Below are 20,050 nucleotides of genomic sequence, written 5' to 3'. Positions count from 1 at the left end.
CGGTTAAAACTCACCTGAAGTTATAACAGCAGAGATGGAGGCGGTGAACTCTGAACACAGCTTGGCTTCTGAGTGATGAAACTGCAAAGTATACTTAAAATCACAGCGTTACATATACTGGTCCAAGCCAATTTTGGGTCACAAATTTTATTTTTCTCAGGATCATTCCAGATACATCCCTGGCAAACAACCCTATTTCTATTTATTTTATTTAGCTCATCTAATACCTAAATCCCTACCTGCCTAAATCACTTAGTTCAGGGTACCACTATCTGAAAGGGGGAGAGAAATCAAGAGTCAGGTTCACGATTTTACACTAAGGCTATTACACTGATTTTACTTTTACTCTAAGTGTCTTTACACTCTGCTCTAGTGGGGGTGCCTACACCTTATGTACGGCCTGTACTCACTACAGGCCCTTCGTTCTTCCACTCAGTGTGTCTGTTGTGCTACAAACGACTTTAGTACACTTATACGTACCCAGCACCCCGCTGGTCCTTGTGTATATCCACTCACTTCTGAGTGAAACTATCAACCCCCCCTACTCTCAACCTCTTCCACACAGACAGTCCTACAAAAATAAAAGTAAAATTTCCTTCCTTGTTTGTTGATTAGCCACGGATATCACCGAAGAATAATTGCCCGTGCACTCTCCTCCATTAACTGTTAGGGAATTTACAGTTAGTTAAAAACACAAGGACCAGATATAATTAATAAAGACCAGGAGTTAGAAGTGCAGTCAATTTAAAACAAGAGTCAGAATTATAATAAATTAAAGAAAAGTTACTGAAGATAGTTTGCAGTTTCATCAGATTGTAGGCCGCCCCCCTTACAGTTACAAAGATCACAATAATTATACCCATCATCAAGGTCTAAGCTACATCATTACTTTCAGGTTGAATGATTCTGATTGGCTAAGGAATAGATAAACATGGTAAATTTCCACACATGGACTAATAGGCAGTAGCACATCTCCATAGTCTGTACAGCTGCCAACGGGACCCTAAGTTAGGTACGAGTGGCCCTCCGAGTTCACAAGACTGTGTCTAGGCACCAGCATGTCGAAGAAAACAAGTCAGTCAATCTCCAATAATGCCACTTGTTCCTTAACCTGTAACCAAGAATACTAACACACAGACAGACACACAGCTTCTTCAAGGTTGATTCGGTCAGCTCTATCAACAGGAGACTCTTCCCAAAACATCCAGATAACATGTTCTTTCTCTTAGTGAGAGGACACTGTAATATAATACTATGTAATACTTAAGTAAATGCTTTAATAGTTACTTAAACTATTGGTTCCAATGACCCTTGTGACCTATAGCTGTCATGGTGAGCTAGAACAACAGATATATGTTTTAACACATGTTGAAGACCTTTCTCAAACAAAACAAGTCCATATTTGATCTCTGGAAGCCGGGCTAAATGAGCAAGCACTGTTACTGCATTCCTGGCCAGACCCTCAGTCACCTCTCAGATATCAAATACAGACATTAGAGAATACATGAAAAGAACATTTCAGTAATCACACTGGTAACTACTATAATGAAGTAAAATCTCATAAGCTTAGAGAAGTCATTCTACTCATTTGATATTTAGAATGAAAAATATTGATACCTTGATTAAAATCACTCATTCGATATACGTTGAAGCAGCAGTGGATTCCACAATCCTTCACCTAGTTCACGCATATAATTGCACTCGGAATGAAACCAGTGGTTTTAGCCCGTTCTGCCCATTATTTGGTCATGGTATATGTTGTATTGTATATGGTATACATTGTCAGAATTGTAGTTTGTTATTTTTCTGTACATACGCAGTGTTGATTTATTAGATCGGCAACAGTTCAACGTGCAGCATCGATTTCAATTCGACGCACAAACAGTCTTTGCCTTGGAGAAAGATATGCCTGTAAGTTTATTTACTATTTGTAAACGACATTCAATGCTCCCCATTCATCTCACATGGGAGGAGTGTGGGAACGAATGATAGGAATAGCCAGGCGCATTCTAATGCTGTTAGAAAACACTCGACTTACAAATGAGGTTCTTACCACGCTGATGGCTGAAATAGCAGCTATAATGAAAGCACGTCCCTTGGTTCCTATTTCAACACACTGTGAAAAAACAGAGATTCTTACTCCAGCGATGTTGTTAACTCAAAAGGCTTGCGCAGTATCAGCACCACCTGGAGAGTTCAGCATTAATGGAAGCAAGTTCAGAATCTTGCAGATACATTCTGGAAACGTTGGAAACAAGAATACTTGTCTACACTTCAGACTCGGAGGAAATGGACAGACGAAAAACCAAATGTCCAAGAAGGAGATGTTGTGCTGTTGAAGGACTCTCAAGTAAAACGCAACGAGTGGCCAATGGGACTTCACTTGTTACAAGGGTCATTCCAAGTGCTGATGGGAAAATTCGCTAAATTGAAGTGAAAATAATTAAACAAGGAACTGCTAAAGTATATCTTAGACCAATCTCAGGTGTAATTGTTCTTCTGTCTTGTGAGAAATAACTTGATAAATTGGTAAACGTACAAAATGTGATTGTACAAAACTAACAATGGTAGGCTATAACAATTTATACCAGGTGAGGAGTGTTCTGCCTATTATTTGGTCATGGTATATGATCGCCACCTAGTGGCCATTGTCAGTATTGCAGTTTGTTATTTTTCTGTACACGCAGTGTTGATTTATTAGATCGGCAACAGTTCAACTTACAGCATCGATTTCAATTCGACGCACAAACAGTCTTTGCCTTGGAGAAAGATATGCCTGTAAGTTTATTTACTATTTGTAAACGATCTTTAAAAGTGTTATGTGGTAACATAATATTACCTCTTGAAAATAAGTTTGTGATCGATATGAAAATGTAAGGAAGTTTTCTATCACTTGTATACGCACGTGCAGATTGTAGTGCACGCGTTTATATTTATATCAAACGAATTAATGTACAAGTTGTAATTTCATTTCTTGTTTATTGTATTTCAGTTTTACAAAAGAAAAAGGATCACACAAGTAAACATTCTGGAAAGGATAAACTGCTTCATGTGTGTTTGTTAGCTAGCTGTCTAGTTTCCTCTAAGTGAGGCAGTTGCAACGACAGCGTAGCCCCTACAAACTAATGTTCAGACGCCATCCTAGATGATTTAGCCTCTGGGTTGTGTGGTAGATTTTTCCCTAAACCTAACTACGTACTGTACCTGGAACCTAATTACCTGTGGCATCTCTGTCGACACCCAAGCGTCTACGGTCGACACTTAATAATTATATTTGGGGCGTCTACAATCGACACCCAATAATCTTTATACTCTAGCTCTTGCATCTACAGTCGACAACTGGCTTTGAGTTCCTTACCCTAACTTCTTCCTTTAACTAACTTGCTGTGCAAGCAATAATAGACAGACCTCTAGCATATAATATATAATAATAGCAAATGTCCTCTTAATGCTTTGATCACGGCCGGGAGAGTTTTCCTGAGCAGTTCTCAGAGAATCTCCCCCAAGAAGAAGCACGGCCGAAGGATCTCAGTCAAATTTTAGAGAGAATCCCACCAGCGAACATGAATACAACAGTTTTTATCGAAAAGGAGCATGGCGAAAATTCCTTGATACATTACATAATTTCCCAACAATTTGATTGGTTCTTCATATGCAAACCCTCTTGTTACTAGGTAGAAGCAAAATGATTACTTAATAATCACAAGGTTTCAAGTTTAGACATCTGTCTAGTTTCATTTCCCGTATTTGTTATTTTTACACTCACACAACCAAAGTCACGAGTTTTCGCCAAAGGGGAAACATACATTTAGCCAAAGAACAGAACGTCTTAGTACATTGTGTTAGAATGTTAGACCTAAAGGGGAAGGTTTATATGTTAGAATTGTTAGAATCATGGTTAGTTTAAAAGATAGTTTACTATCTTATCTATTAAAAATCCATCACAGTTGCCTCTGAAGGGAAGTGCCACACTTCCAATACGTAAAGAACCTCAAATCTAATCTTGAGGAAAGTTTCAAAATAGCAATGGAGAATTCAAGGAAAATGGCAGACCGAAGAAAAACTCGATATGACCAACGTGTAACAGTATCACAATTGAAAGAGGGAGACAGAGTTCTTGTAAGGAATGTACGCATACAAGGAAAAAAACAAACTTGCGGTCAAATGGGAGGGAGCGGTTTATGTAGTGGTGAGTCAAAGTGGTGACCTGCCTGTCTTTAAGGTATGTCCTGAGATCCAAGCTGGACCCATTTAAACATTACATAGAGATCACGGCAGGCGAGACTTCTGAAAAGGAAGCAGTGTTCCCTGTTTCTGAGGAAGAGGAGGTTGTCTATTGTTAAAGGCCTGTGTTTGACATTGTTGATGAGTCCTTTGTCAGACTGTTCTATACAGGATTTGTGGAGTACAATGCAAATGAAGCTACATCTGACACCAGTCTGCTGGTAAATCAAGGCACTGCAGATGACTTAACCTTCTGTGAGAAATAATTTACCTGCAAGTCCCAAAGTCCAACCTGTGGAAGGAAAAGTCAATGAACCAAGTAGTTCACCTGCCTTGAATATGCAAAGAGAGTCAGGAGTTACATTAATTCGGAGTGAAGGAGGACCTTGGCAAGAGGCGAGTTCAAGTGGCCAAGAGCTGAATAAGGGAGCTGTAGTTGAACCTGCAACAGAACAACATTAGCATGAAGTGAGGAGATCTTCAAGACGAAGAGAAAAACCAAAGATACTGACTTACCCTGAACTGGGAAATCCTGTTGTAACAATTGTTCAGTCCCTTCTCCAAGGTCTTAATATGGTACTGGTAGAGTCATTTCAAAATGTCACTCATGTGGACAACCAATTTTGAAATCATTGATGGTCTGCAAAGGGAATTGCACATGTTAAAAGGGGTAGAATGTAGCCCAGGGCCAAAATATGACCAAATTAACAGCGAACAGTTAACAGTTCCAAGAAAAGTAATGAATAAAAATCTCTTAGTTGATCAAATAAATGTTTTAGTTTTACGAAATGCAATAATATCAAAACTATATAAATTTTAATATAATTAGGACATACTGCGGAAAACCTTTCCCAGTGAAATGAAATCACACTGTAGAGGTAGATCAACCAATTAGGTTGATTCACTGATGGTTACTCCACCCACAAGTTAGACGGAGACAATTTGGTTGAACTTGGGGAAAAAGATAAATTTTCTGCAGAGAACCCTGAAAAAGAAGAATTTTAGAGAAATTATTAGTTAAACCAAGACCTGAATTGTTTAGAAATATATAATGAATGAGATTTGCCATTTTGAGGGAGTTTTGTACCAAGTTATAGACTTTGAGATTGATTCGATCAACTTTCAGCTGCATCACACAAGGGAAAACAACATATTAACTGAGTTGTTTACAAGGGAATTGGTGAGTTCAATATTCAAATTGAACAATGTTTTGTTTGTTTGAACCAGTCTACTGTACAAACTAAGAGACTAACGAATGTATTTTGTTCTGTGCATGATTTATTTTTGTAATATCACTTTTATGATGTTAACATCTGATCTTGTGATCTGTTTAGTTGTTAAATGAACGATGCTTATGATTTAATGTGAGTATGCGGTCTGGTTATGTGCAGGCCGAATTTTTTTGTGCTTTTGCGGACTGTGTTCGAGTTAATCGAATCGCTGACGCTGGACTGCGTATTCGAGGAGAGATGGCTGGAGAGATTCCAACAGATGGCTGGAACAGATGGTGGGCCACCCAAAGAGCAGAATGGGTTGAAATTTCTTGGATTCACGTCAGATAAACTGGTTGGATACATCTCTTTGAGTTTTCTTGGACAGAACATTTAAATGTTTGCTCACTGAATGAACTGAGCACTTAAAAAAAAGATGTTATCTACTGATCCTCCCATTTCCATGGAGACTTCCATAACTCATTTGCAGTGTATGGACATTTATAATTGTATTCACTGTTCATGTGATGTGTTCATCGATATGTGAGATTTGATTTAGCTGATTCTAATAATTTGTGTGTGGTATTTACCTGAACATTTCAAAAATAAAATAAAATAAATAAGAAGGAAAGAAAGCTACAAATTAAGAGTATTCATACAGGGATTAAATAAGTAACTGCAGGGATTAAATAACTGCACAAATATTATACTGGTGAAATAAGAGAAGAAACTGGTCATCTAAAAGGGAAATTTCCAACATTGAATGTGATGTGCTTTGTTTTTTGAGTTGTTAATTTTTCTTTCCATTTTTCTCAATTTACAGATTTTGAAGGGTCAAATCATTTGAAATTTGATACTGCTTTTAAATTTTGTTTAGTTTGTGTTTAGTACATCATTATTATTATTTTTTCCTCAATGCATAACAGAGGACAGCTAGAAGTCGCTGTGCAAGTAAACCTCACTCTTCTGATCTCAATAGGCACTCTAGCGACAGACGCTAGAGGCTGCAGTCTTTAGCTTGTTAGAGCGCTGACTCTCACGCCGGAGACCCGGGTTTGAGGCCTGCACAGTTTAGAAATTAAACTTGGATATATTTTAGAGTAGTCATTGTGCTGCTTGTATAGCAGTATATATTTACTGTCCTCTGAAAATAACTCAACATACAGCCATTATTGTCAAAATAGCTGGCAACAAAAGTGAGTACACCCTAAGTGATAATAGCTGTACGTCGTTTAACCATGCAAAGCCACATGTCCTATTCATCACGTTCATGTTTTTTGTCTGCTTGACAGGACCATACAAATGTATTTATCTTGTATTAGAGCTGTTAAAATTTGTAATTTGAGTACAATTCTCTCATACTGACCACTGGATGTTCAACATGGCACCTCATGGCAAAGAACTCTCTAAGGATTTGAGAATTAGAATTGTTGCTCTCCACAAAGATAGCCTAGGCTATAGGAAGATTGGTAACACCCTGAAACTGAGTCACAGTTCAGGCCAGGGTCATACAGAGGTTTTCCAAGACGGGTTCCACTTGGAACTGGCCTCGCAAGGGTCAATCAAAGAAGTTGAGTCCTCGTGCTGTGCGTCAGGTGCAGAAGCTGGCTTCAAAAAGCAGACGCATGATCATGCCAGCATTGCTTTAGAGGTTGCAGAAGCGGAAGGTCAGCTTGTCAGTGCTCAGACCATACGCCGCACACTGCAACAAGTCGGTTTGCATGGCCGTCGTCCCAGAAGGAAGCCTCTTCTGAAGCTGGCTCACAAGAAAGCCCGCAAACAGTTTGATGAAGACAGCCTGTCCAAGAGCATGAATTACTGGAACCATGCACTGTGGTCTGATGAACCAAAGATAAACTTGTTTGGCTCAGCTGGTGTCCAGCATGTGTGGAGACGCCCTGGTGAGGAGTACCAAGAAAATTGTGTCTTGCCTACAGTCGAGCATGGTGGTGGCAGCATCATGGTCTGGGCCTGCATGAGTGCTGCTGGTACTGGGGAGCTGAGCTTCATTGAGGGAAACATGTATTCCAACATGTACTGTGACATTCTGAAGCAGAACATGATGCCCTCCCTTCAGAAACTGGGCGATATTTAATAATAATATGTGTTCGTACTCTCCATATGCTTGCAGAAGCTCATCCAGTTCTGCTGGTGAGAAATATGCAGACCTCTTTTTGTCTGGCGCTGTTGCCATGGTGACTCATAATATCTGCGCTCCATTGATAATGGCTTTTTATAGTTGTGGTGCACGCGCTTAACTCAGAGTCAGTCAACTCAGAGTTGATTGAACTAACTCATTTCAGCTGTTCTGTAACCGAAAACTGAGAGTTTCCCATCTCAGGGTAAGTCAACTCAGAGTTCAAGTTTTAACTCAATACTGGTTAAGACAATGATTTAAAACAAGTATCAACACAAAAATGGGTCTCATCCCAATCCCCTGATCTGAACTGAAGAGAACAGTGCACCAACATTGACCTGGGAATTTGAAGGTTCTAGAGATTCTGTAAGGAGTGCTCTCTGATATCTTGTCAGGTGTTCTCCAAATCCATCAAGAATTACCTATAATGATAACTGTTTTCTTGGCAAAGGGAGGTTGCAAAAACTATTGAATAAAAGTGTACCATTAATTGTGGCCAATATGTATTTAGAGTAAAACATGTATTACATAATGAGACTTTCAATTGTTTTACTTCAATAAAAGGTTCTTTTTTTTTTTTTTTTGAATTATTTGAACAAAAGGTCAAAAGGATTAACAATACAGATTTATTTTCACAGGCTACTTCGTTCATATTTACCAGTAGTCCCAATAATTCTGACCAGGTCTGCGTTTCCCAAAAGCATCGTAAGCCTAAGTTGATCTTAGAGACCATTAGTGGTCCAGGACTGCATGTATGAACATGTAACCATACATGGTCCATGCATATATTACAGTATACTAGAAAATATAAGCACCAGTTTCCTATGTATATATATCTATATACCTAATATATCACATTTTTCTGTATATTCCCATATATTTTTGTTTCATAAGGGATAGTTTTGACTGGATGCCAAAAATGTTTGCCACTTGACTGAAAAAAGAAGATAAACAATAAGTACAGTGAATACAACTAATTTAGGACAAGATGATAAGAGACGCATGTGCACTTTACTGACATTGACATACAGCTCAGTAAAAATAGTCAAGCTCTGTTAATCAGTCCTTGACTGAATCAATGATTGGCTCTAATGTGTTAAATCAATAAAGACATGATGTTTGCCTGAATTTATTATTACTTATATATGCAGGAACAATGGATCACACAGCAATACCTGTACAGGTTCCAATAGTTGAAACAAAACATCAAATTGCTGAACTGTAGTGTTACATTTAAACATCCCATAATAAACTTAACATATGTGATACTAAAGTGTAACTGGTGCAAACTGTAAATTAGTGCAAATTTAACACATAAATTACAACCCCATGATGATGCTATGAATCTACTTCTTCAGTTCAAGCAACCATTCAATACAACAATTTAATCAGGCTACAATCACCATGAATTAAACTCAAGAGGGTCCTGCCCTCTAACAATTATAAAATTAGAATTAAAAAAAAAAATGGTTAAAAAAAAAAAAAAAAAAACAGCACAGCAATACACAGAAATAAAACAGAAACAGACCTTAAGCACTGTCTTCATAAATGAAATTACTTGAGGATAGGTTTATTCTTGTTTGCTCATCAGACTAGAATACAGGAAAAATAAACACAGAATTGCTGCCTGTCTGAACAATTACGTGATGTAGAGTAGCCAGACTAAATGTGAGGTTTGTTTTCGAGAAAAAAACTTAAATAAGAGGTGCTACAAAAACAAGTCTGTATTTTCAAAATGTCAGATTTTCAATGAAGATTCAGGCAAAAGAAGTCACCCGAATGACCTCAGAGCTGATGTGTACGAGCTTGACTGTCTCGGCATAAGGAGCGGATTTCACGGAAGAGGAGTGGAATGATGAAGAGTGCGCTGCACCCTGTCTGTGGATGAGAGAAAGACAAATGTTAAAGTCTCAGCTCAATGTCTTCTCAGCTTTCAGAATACTGACTTTAGAGTAGATGGCTCATTTAAGGAGAAGATCATGCTCATTTACGCAGTGTTCAAATCGTTTACAAGCTTAAAGATCCATGAAATGGTTTGATAAGCACAGTTTTCTTTCTTGTGTTGATGTATTTCCTATTGAAACAGGAAGTTTGGATTGGACACAGTAAAGAGATTGTGCCCTTCCTTTAGTTCTTTTTAAGTATAGCCGATACGTTGTGAAGCCGATTACTATTATGAAGCATGATTTTCTGCTTGCTAGTCAGTGGTAAATGGTATTAAAGGGAGGTACATTCTTATTCTAGAGAGCATTTGATTAGACACAATTCTGTGTGGTTCAGGATGAGTCATTCATATTTTTGTCCATTTCCTGTTTTAATGATTCAGTCTGGTGATGCTAATTACACAAATTACACTTCACCTTCAATTTGACAATTAAAAATGAGTCACTGTTCACTGAATAGTTTTTGTCTAATGAAAAGATGTGCCTTTAATGCTTCACTGTTCCATTACAATTACCTACCATGACTACGAAGAAATAGAAGACGCACATCCATCCAAATTTGCTCTCGATAAGTGACACCAGGTACTACAAGACAGAGACATTTTTAAAATTAGTACTTATACATCAAGTTTTAGCAGCAAAAACACAAAAACAATAATGGAACCTTTTTCACAGATTTTGATGACATTTACTCAGTCAACAAATCTAGAATCAACTATGTTTTTCATTTTTTAATTTTTTTTTTTAAGAAAAAAGATTTCAGTTATTTCAAAGGTCTTTACAGCCTACAACAGCAAAAGAACCAAAACCCACAATGACACTGACCAAGCTTATAAGCTTATATTAAATATAGAAGGATAAAAAATGTTAAATTATTTCCATGTATTTTGCCACAAAATAACGTTTTATTATGTATGGAAAGCACATACTGTTTCTCCCACTCTCTCTCTCCTATTCAAATTCACACATACAGTAAGGACACACACTTGCACAGAAATGTGTTGTCAGTGCTGTTCTGATGATTTTATAAATAGTTTTGCAACTTAAAAGCTACACGTAATAACGGCGCTGTACTTGAAGCAAATAAACGTACAGTTTTGCTATTTGTAGAGACGCTGGCGCCTGACCCTGTTGAGATGTTGTTGAGACTCTCAGGTAATTCACACCCGCTTAATCTTTCTCTCACTCTCTTTAATAACTGCATTAAGGTCCTTGCACAATGAATCCGAAATTTTCGCATGCGTTTTTTCGTATCCGTCATTGTGGCTCTAAACCAGGGGTGTCCAAACTCAGTCCTGGAGGGCCACTGTCCTGCAGAGTTTAGCTCCAACCCCAATTAAACACACCTGAACCAGATAATCAAGGTCTGATTATCTGGTTCAGGTGTGTTTAATTGGGGTTGGAGCTAAACTCTGCAGGACAGTGGCCCTCCAGGACTGAGTTTGGACACCCCTGCTCTAAACTGTCAAAACACCATTCAAATGCTTGTTACGGATGCGAAAAATGCAGAAAATCGAACCCGATCCGATTTTTTTTTGACGGACGAAAGTTTCGGAGGCAGTGTGCAAGTGTGATTGACATAACGTGAGGTTGCATTTATTTTTTAACGTGCGAAAATTTCGGACGCGAATTTCGCGCTCAGTGTGCAAGGGCCTTTAGACTGCTATAAATGGCTCAGCCTCTGTTACTAGTGAAATATTGACTCCCAGTCCATTGAATTATTAGAAAATAATTAGCTTTACGTGGCCGTGTCCATTTTCTAATAATAATAATACAACCTTGACAGTAAATGACAAAGAAAAAGAATTAATCTAATACAATGGCCTAAGGGAGTGATGGCAAATTTGATATCTTTTTCTCTTCTGACTGTTGTAATCAGTGTCTCTCTATTTTTTCTTCTCTTTTGGAAAGTCGTGAAAACGCAGTTTTTTTCTTTAGCTATTAGAGCAAACGGGAAAAATGTATATTTGCTGTCCTCTCCCATTCACCACTATAGAAGTTTACCCAACTATGACGATTTCTGCTTCAAAGAACCCTGGAAATGTGAAAAGGGTCCATAATAATGAAAATAATGTCTTTAAAAACAAAATAAATATCACACATAGAACTAAAATGCATATAATTTTGGCAGTGTGACATATTTCAGAGTGAAAAAGAAAATACAGTGGAATAGGAACTTGATTTTGCATTTGATTGGATTATGAGTAGAGGACTATGACATTATTGATTAATAATGTTTTGTACAAGTCATTAAAGCAGCATAAGGATTATTCTGGACTTCATGAGCCACATTAATACAGCAAGGTTCAATAATTATTTATTTATTTTTTAAGACAGACTCTTCCTGCTCTCACCAGAGTTACCCATTGCGATCGCTTTTGTTTGCCTCGTTGCTCCTGCTGCTGCTGTTGCGTTGGTTTGCGTCTGCAAGCTTCGTATATCTTCCTGTTTTGAATCATTATTTACTATCATTCCTTGTTGTTTATACTGCTAAACATAGCTTACTCAACATCACACATTAACCTGACATCGCTAGCTTCAATCTAAATCGTTATTGCTAGCACAACACACTAGTAATTCGCGTGTTAAGGCCTATTTATACTTCTGCGTCGAACTGCCGCCGTAGCTACGTCGTAGGCTGTGTGTAGCGCGTGTACCCTACGGCGTACCCTGACGTGCACCTCTCCAAAAATGTAACAACGCGTCAATTCTATGCGAACACAAGCGCTGTGATTGGTCTGCCAGAACCCCTCCCTCGGGGTTTCACATGCTCCCTAGGTGCGCGTCAACGCGGACAACGACACAGAAGTATAAATTAAAACCAACACGTTGCCTACGGCGTATAGGCTCCGGCGTAGGTCCGACGCAGAAGTATAATGAGGCCTAGTAGTAGCGTGCCATCCGTCCGCTCTTTATTTATTTTTGCTCGCACGCGCCTTTTACGAGTTCATCAAACAACTTAGGTGAGTAGGATCAGTCAACAAACACGGTGAGTCATGTCATCTTCTTCTCTTATTGTCACTTGCAGTTCATATCCTCTGTATTTGGATGGTAACAACATAATCAAGTGCCTCATCTTGTTTCCATGTGATTTTTTAAATGAATTTCAAACCTGAACCAAACATATTTTTATTCAAAGATCAACAGTCTGTCATTAGTCTTTAGTCTGCCACAAAAAAACAACATTAAAATCATGAACTCAAATGTCATTGTGAAAAAAAACAAAAACAACAATGACTGTTGTAACAGTAATTAAATCAGACCTTTCAGGCTATAGCCTAACGCTAATAAACCTTATGCCAAAATTATTATTAGCCTACAACTAAATTGTCGGTCATTAAATAAGAAAAATAAATAATTGTGTAGATGATTTGCTTTGTGTAACCCGACATCAGACATTAGGCCGAATGCATTTTTTTGCACACAGTGCCACTAGCCTGGAAACGCAGGCAATCAACCACTTGGACCAATCAATCACTCCTTTACCACTGGCTGCTTGCACATTCACTGTCCCCGCGGCTGCTGCAACTTGCGCTCTCTTCGGTATCTTTGTAGAACTTCAAAAAAAGAAACAAAAAAGATGCTGCAGCCAATGAGCAGCCGGCGGGGGCTGGCTGCACGACGACTCAAACTCCACGGACAGTTTTTAATGTTTTATCAGACAATAACTACTCAAGATTTTACTGTAGTAGGCTATAATTTACAGAACAATTAGGGCCGGATTCGGAAGATTTTTTTCGAGACGTCTGGTCACTCTAGTCAGCACAGGATTTACATGTGATAAATGCAGGGAGATAGTAAAGCTGACGGGGGGAAGATTTCAGAACTAGAGACACGCATCCAAACTTTAATCGAGGTTAATTGTAAGAGTGCAAGAGCTTTAGATACTGCTTTGGATGCGACTAGCTTAGTGAACTCTTTACATTGTTCGGTTCTGGCTGTAGTAGAGCCTGTACAGCAGGGCAATTGGGTGACGGTGAGGCGCTGCAGTCACGGGACAAAACACTGCTCTTCCGTCTACCGTCTAAGTGGTGTCCGCAAAATAATATAGAATTCATAGACAATTGGAAAAGTTTTTGAGGAAGAGGAAGAATTTGCTAAAATTGCTCGTTAAATCATCTAAATCAACAACGTGTATGTTAGACCCTATACCGACTAAGCTACTGAAAGAGATGCTTCCAGAGGTCATAGATCATTAATATCATTAATTCATCTTTGTCATTAGAATATGTACCAAAAACTTTTAAGCAGGCTATGATTAAACCGCTTGTTAAAAAAACACAACTTGATCCTACAGAAATAGTCAATTACAGGCCGATCTCGAATCTACCTTTTCTGTCAAAGATACTAGAAAAGGCAGTATCTTCATGGCAGTATCAGTATGTTCCTTTTTAGAAAGAAATGATTTCTGCGTGATTTTTCAATCAGGATTTAGACCGTACCATAGTACTGAGACAGCTCTCGTTAGAGTCACAAATGATTTGCTCTTCTCATCCGATCATGGTTGTATCTTTCTATTAGTGTTACTCGATCTTAGTGCTGCATTTGACACTATCGACCACAACATTCTTTTAAATAGACTCAAAAATTATGTTGGCATTAGCATGGTTTAAATCATACTTATCTGACCGTTATCAGTTTGTAGCAGTAAATGAAGAGATGTCTTATTGATCACAAGTTCCGTACGGTGTACCACAAGGCTCAGTACTAGGACCGTTGCTGTTCACTCTGTACATGCTACCATTAGGAGAGATCATTAGGAAGCATGGCATTAGTTTTCACTGCTGATGATATGCTGATGATACGCAGCTCTATACAGGGTTCGTACACCTTGTCCAAATATTGCTTCTCACATAATTTTCAGGCTGTAAAACTGTAGTAATTTCAAGGCCTGAAAATTAGTGGTGGGGGGAAAAATCGATTCTGTTCACTATAGCGATATTTTGCGCATGCAATTATATCGATACAGTAGCGCAAAGTATTGCAATATTTAATTATAAAATTATATGTTTTACTTTCGGGTTATAGGGCTGTGACGGTGGGAGTTTTTTTACCACCGCGGTGGTAATGGAAATAAAAAAATGTTGTGTTTATTTGAGCAAAAAGTGTTTATTTGAGCAATTCCGTCAAAGAAACAACACACTAAAGCCTGTAAAGAATCGAAATAAATATCAGTAAATATTGGCAAATTAAATAATATGATAAAGTTAAATCTATTTTTTTTTAAAGACGCGTGATACAGCCTACTGCTCTGCGCTTTGAGAGAGAGGGATGTGGGACACGAGCAGGAAAGAGACCATCGATCTCTTTTCTGATATCTTCATGTTTTCTAGGTTATTTGTTGTAAAAGGTATGAAGAGCGAATTTTATCTTCCACAAGGGCAAGACATTTAGGTTATGTTTGATATTGCGCTGTCAGAGAAAGCGAAACTAAATCACCCGCGCGTGTGAAACGCGCTTTACAAATGAACTTGACACGCCGCATGTCTAATAACAAGCACAAACTGTGTTAAAAAGAACTTGACGTACAAGGAAAAAAGGCTATCTGTCCTATAGCGTTATACTTCACCACAGCAAAGCATACGAAAAATAATAGGCCTAATTAAAAGCGAACAAAGGAAGAAACGTTTAATCCCCTTTGAAAATGAGTGAGACGTGAGTGAAGATTTGAGAAAAGAAACAAGAGATTCCAAGTAGGGATGAGTCACGATTTTTGAATATTCGAGTAGTTTATTTAATTATACAATATCGAATAGGTTGTGTGATTATTCTCTAAAATAAAATCTCCATGTTTTCGGTGCTGATGAGGTGACGCGTTCATAATGTAACCGGAGGGTGACGCTGTCAATAACGAAAAGAACCGGCAAAAGTAATGATTATGAATGTGTCAAATATAGCAAGGAGGCATTTTAATTGTTTATTAATAAACTAGCGTTTTCTGTGTCAGTGTCGGGCTGCAAAGATGAAGTTGACGATGCTGACTCGTCATCTTCGCAGTGAACGCGCCTATATAGAGAGAAATGCACACTTCACGGATTACATTAAGCAGAGAGTAGGCTAGTCGGTTTCTTTTCGTTTTGAATTGTTTAGTTTAAAAGTAGACAATTCAAGCTTTCTTTATGGAATAACTAATGGAATATTGTTAAATTCGCTGATAATCGGGTGACCAGATCGCAAACCAGAATTCAAAGCCGATAAGCTTAACGTTAAAGTTATGGGCTCACGCACAACTCTCTCATTCGTCATGAATCCAAACGTTTCCATGGCTGCGATGTAACATTTAATTGCTAACCTATTTTTCCCTTTGTAAACAAAGCTTTGTGCTTCACTCGTGTTATAATATTCACATAAAACAGCATTCATATACAAAAAAAAATTGTTTTGGCGGACCACCGCCAGTGCTACTCAGCCATGGTGGTGCGGTTGTCAAGTTTACCGGCACAGCCCTATTACTATTATGTCTGCTTTATGTTACTCTATTGTATTTAACAATATTTAAAGGCACACTGTGGAGAAATTGTGTTTTTGTCAAACAGCGACCCCTAGAGTCACTGTGGAATACTTGCACTGTCGTAAATATGTGAGACACTGAAAACTGTTCTCATGATAATCGCAAGAATCAACGCCAACAGCGTCGTCTGATATCCCTCAGGACTACGTGATAAATACACATCACAACACCTGAGTTCAGCTGGCAAACTAGTGAGGCAAGCTAGGCAATAAAACATAACGCAAAAAACACGTAAGAGAACGAGTGTTTGTAAGTCTGTCAACAGCTCTGATAATCGAAAGCTAGCTAGACATATGTGGAAATTATTGGACTGGTCTAATTATCAGCAATGGATGAATGAACAGCATGTAAAAAAAAATGACATACTACAAGCAAGCGCAACAACATACAACATAGAATGCAAACAAGTTTACAAATAAGAGATTTATTTACTGGCCACTTCATGCGTTTTCTCAGATCGGATAGCTATCTGATTTATCAAAACGATTCCATTTACACCTGGTCACATAAATGTGTTTTTGCGAAAAGGATTTAAATCCGATCTTCAATTCTCGCGCTATATGCAGATTTAACCCTCTGATGGTCTTCGTTTAGGAGTCACGTTCTTGGCCTTCCCGGTCAGAAGTGACCGGACACCTTAAAATGAAACTTCCTCCATCCCAGTAAAAACCAATGCAATTTATTTTTTTTCTATAATATTTATTCTTTTTAATTTAGTATTTTGAGACAATTTGATTGAACGTATTAATATTTATGCAATATTTATAGTCCATTTTTTGCCATGATGATAACATGATTTATTTAATTTTATGTTTCATCCGTTCACCCATATTCTTTTTTTTTTTCTTTTTTTTCTTTCGGGGTTCTAAACAGATCATTGCACAAACAATATAGGCCTATATATATATATATATATATATATATGGGGTGTGCGTGTGCCGGTTTCAGAATTGGTGTGACGGTTATGACGTGAGTCAAATGACATAACTCATCGGTTATTATATTGCCTATTTCTTTTTTATTTTATAAATAGGCCTACATGCAATTGGTTGATGAAACATTTATTAAAATTAAGATACAATTTGTACAAAACGAAATTCGTTTTAAATAAATTATTTCTACAAAGCAAAGTGGTAAAAATCATGTCTCACGATTTACAAAACAAAACTTCATTAAGTGGTAAAAACCCAATATAGCATCTTATGATCCTATCTTTTATTACAATTGTTTTTGAGCTAAAATGTAATACACATCATATATACACACTGTATATGTTTCTTTTATCAAACATGTTTGGGGCCAGTCAAGGGGTAATTAAACTGCACGATCAGTTATCGGTAATGATATTGTTTATTATTGCAAATGTTTATTGCTAATGTTTATTATTGAAAATGTTTTTCATTTGTTTAATAAATCTCATAATGATGGCACATCACTATATCATAGTCATAGCTTTTATTTCTATCTCAAATGATTGAAAGAATCAATTACAGTTGGAAACGTATAGACCAATAATAACACAGACTGTCAACAATTGTTTTTAATTAGTATTTAAACATTCTCTATAATAGAAAAGATAGAAATTTTAAAATATTTTAATAACACGTTTTTTTGCGGTTATAGAGTTCTAATGACGGTGCTCAACTATATATATATATATATCAACAATTTTGTCCCGCCGTCCATTTGCCATTGGAATGCGCCAAGACTTGTTGTCAGCTCCTGTAGTGTGTAACCCCCTGTTGCAGAAGATTTACGTAGTGTCACATAGTCTGAACACCACAGCGACTTCAAGACTCCAGAGCAAGTCATGTAGTCTGAACAGCACAGCGATCTGCCGACGTTTAAAGTTGTGTAGTGTGAACTAGGCATTAGTGTATTACCAACAGTAACCTTGGAAACGGTGGTCCCAGCTCTTTTCAGGTCATTGACCAGCTCCTCCCGTGTAGTTCTGGGCTGATTTCTCACCTTTCTTAGGATCATTGAGACCCCACGAGGTGAGATCTTGCATGGAGCCCCAGTCCGAGGGAGATTGACAGTCATGTTTAGCTTCTTCCATTTTCTAATGATTGCTCCAACAGTGGACCTTTTTTCACCAAGCTGCTTGGCAATTTCCCCGTAGCCCTTTCCAGCCTTGTGGAGATGTACAATTTTGTCTCTAGTGTCTTTGGACAGCTCTTTGGTCTTGGCCATGTTAGTAGTTGGATTCTTACTGATTGTATGGGGTGGACAGGTGTCTTTATGCAGCTAACGACCTCAAACAGGTGCATCTAATTTAGGATAATAAATGGAGTGGAGGTGGACATTTTAAAGGCAGACTAACAGGTCTTTGAGGGTCAGAATTCTAGCTGATAGACAGGTGTTCAAATACTTATTTGCAGCTGTGTCATACAAATAAATAGTTAAACAATCATATATTGTGATTTCTGGATTTTTTTTTTTAGATTATGTCTCTCACAGTGGACATGCACCTACGATGACAATTTCAGACCCCTCCATGATTTCAAAGTGGGAGAACTTGCAAAATAGCAGGGTGTTCAAATACTTATTTTCCTCACTGTATATTAATTATAATTATTAATTATGTTATGTTTTTCACTCTTGATGTTTTAGAGTTTCACCCCTTCATTGCTGAGCACTTTTTTTCTGTATCGTGGCCGATTTGTAGAGAATTTTTGTGTTTTTGTCAATTTCCCATTAATTTCCTATGGGGGTCATTTTTGACCGAAGACCAAAATCGTGACCAATTTTTTTACGACCACTTAGCATGCTCGGATCATGAACTCAATTTTTTGTGTGTTCACATACCTAATGCCAGAAAAGTCACCAAGTTTCATAACATTCCGATGAAGCTGTGATTTTTAAAAATTCAAAACAGATTTTTGTAATCTGAATTTATTGGTGTGTATGTGTATAAAAGTGTGTTTGTATGTATGTGTGTGTGGGTAGGTGTGAATTTTTTGCACTCTTGGAGTGTCACCCCTTTACTGCGGTGTACTTTTTTTTAGAATCGTGGCTGATTTGTAGATTGTACAGACAATTGATTTTTAGAAATTCAAAACAGAAAATTATTATTATTAGGACCATCAGAGGGTTAATGGAGTGCATGTCACCGAAAGCAACAGATATGAACTGCATTTTATTGATCATCAGCTAAAATTTCAAAATCAAAGACCGCAATAAGAGAGAGTGGTAACAGCCCTGGTAAGATCATTTCATTTCTCTACTTTTAATGATGATGATTGTGTGTTAAGCGTCTGCGACTTACTTTCACTTTGATTTGCGATAGTTTGCACGTTGGCTTGATGAATCGATGCTCGGCTGCGGTGATGCGTGTTCCAGTAGCGTCGTCATATCTGGCAATAACATATAGCCTATAACACGCTCTCACACGTTTTTTTTATTTTTATTTTTTTAGCATTTTTGGGAGGAGTACAATTTACATATGTGGTTTCAACAACCAGATGCAGCCATTTACACTTGTCCAGTTTCGTCTGGAATGCGTCTCAGACCTCCTCCTGAAGTGGTTTGAGCGATCGGATTCAAATCCGTCTCGAATGCGTTTCGGAGGGCATTTACACCTGGTCTTTTCACAATCGGATAGCTATCCGATCTGAGAAAACGCATGAAGTGGCCAGGTGTAAACAGCCCCCATGACAAAAACATACGCACGAAAGCCGAAAACAAACGCTGGTTGGCCTCTCACGTCCAAATTTGAGGAAGTGGTGGGGGAAGTGACGTATGCCGTAAAGCAGTCGAATTTTGTAGTTCTTTTTGTGCTCGGGTTACTACCCGAACCCCGAAGTTACATAGTGCCAGTAAAAGCGATACAGACCCCGTCAGGCTATGGCAGACGTGTCATTCAACCTATTGTAAGTCGATGTACCATCACAAGGGTCTTGGAAATATATTATGAAGATTGAAAAGCTACACAGTGTTCCTTTAACAATGTATTTATATTTAGAGATAATTACGTCCTTTTGTTTTGTTGCTGCGTCGACCAAAGCATTCGCGAGCTCGCGCG

General features: G+C 38.0%; 1 protein-coding gene across 4 annotated transcripts in view; it reads right to left on the bottom strand.

The window, feature by feature from the left end:
• Positions 1–8,686: 8,686 nt before the first annotated feature.
• The window catches only part of slc37a3 (solute carrier family 37 member 3), a 34,731-nt gene continuing 23,367 nt past the window's right edge, over positions 8,687–20,050 (bottom strand). For all 4 annotated transcript variants that reach the window (XM_084406574.1, XM_084406572.1, XM_084406571.1 and 1 more), the window contains 2 exons: positions 10,035–10,100; positions 8,687–9,450 (listed from right to left, as the gene is read on the bottom strand). In XM_084406574.1, the coding sequence (XP_084262700.1) occupies positions 9,358–9,450; positions 10,035–10,100 (159 nt within the window). In that variant the 3' untranslated portion in view covers positions 8,687–9,357. The remainder of the gene's footprint in view (positions 9,451–10,034; positions 10,101–20,050) is intronic.

The sequence above is a fragment of the Rutilus rutilus genome, assembly GCF_951802725.1.
Source record: "Rutilus rutilus genome assembly, chromosome: 4".
Lineage (NCBI taxonomy): Eukaryota > Metazoa > Chordata > Actinopteri > Cypriniformes > Leuciscidae > Rutilus > Rutilus rutilus.
Note: the sequence above shows the minus strand (reverse complement) of the source record. Positions and strands in the feature narration are given on the sequence as shown.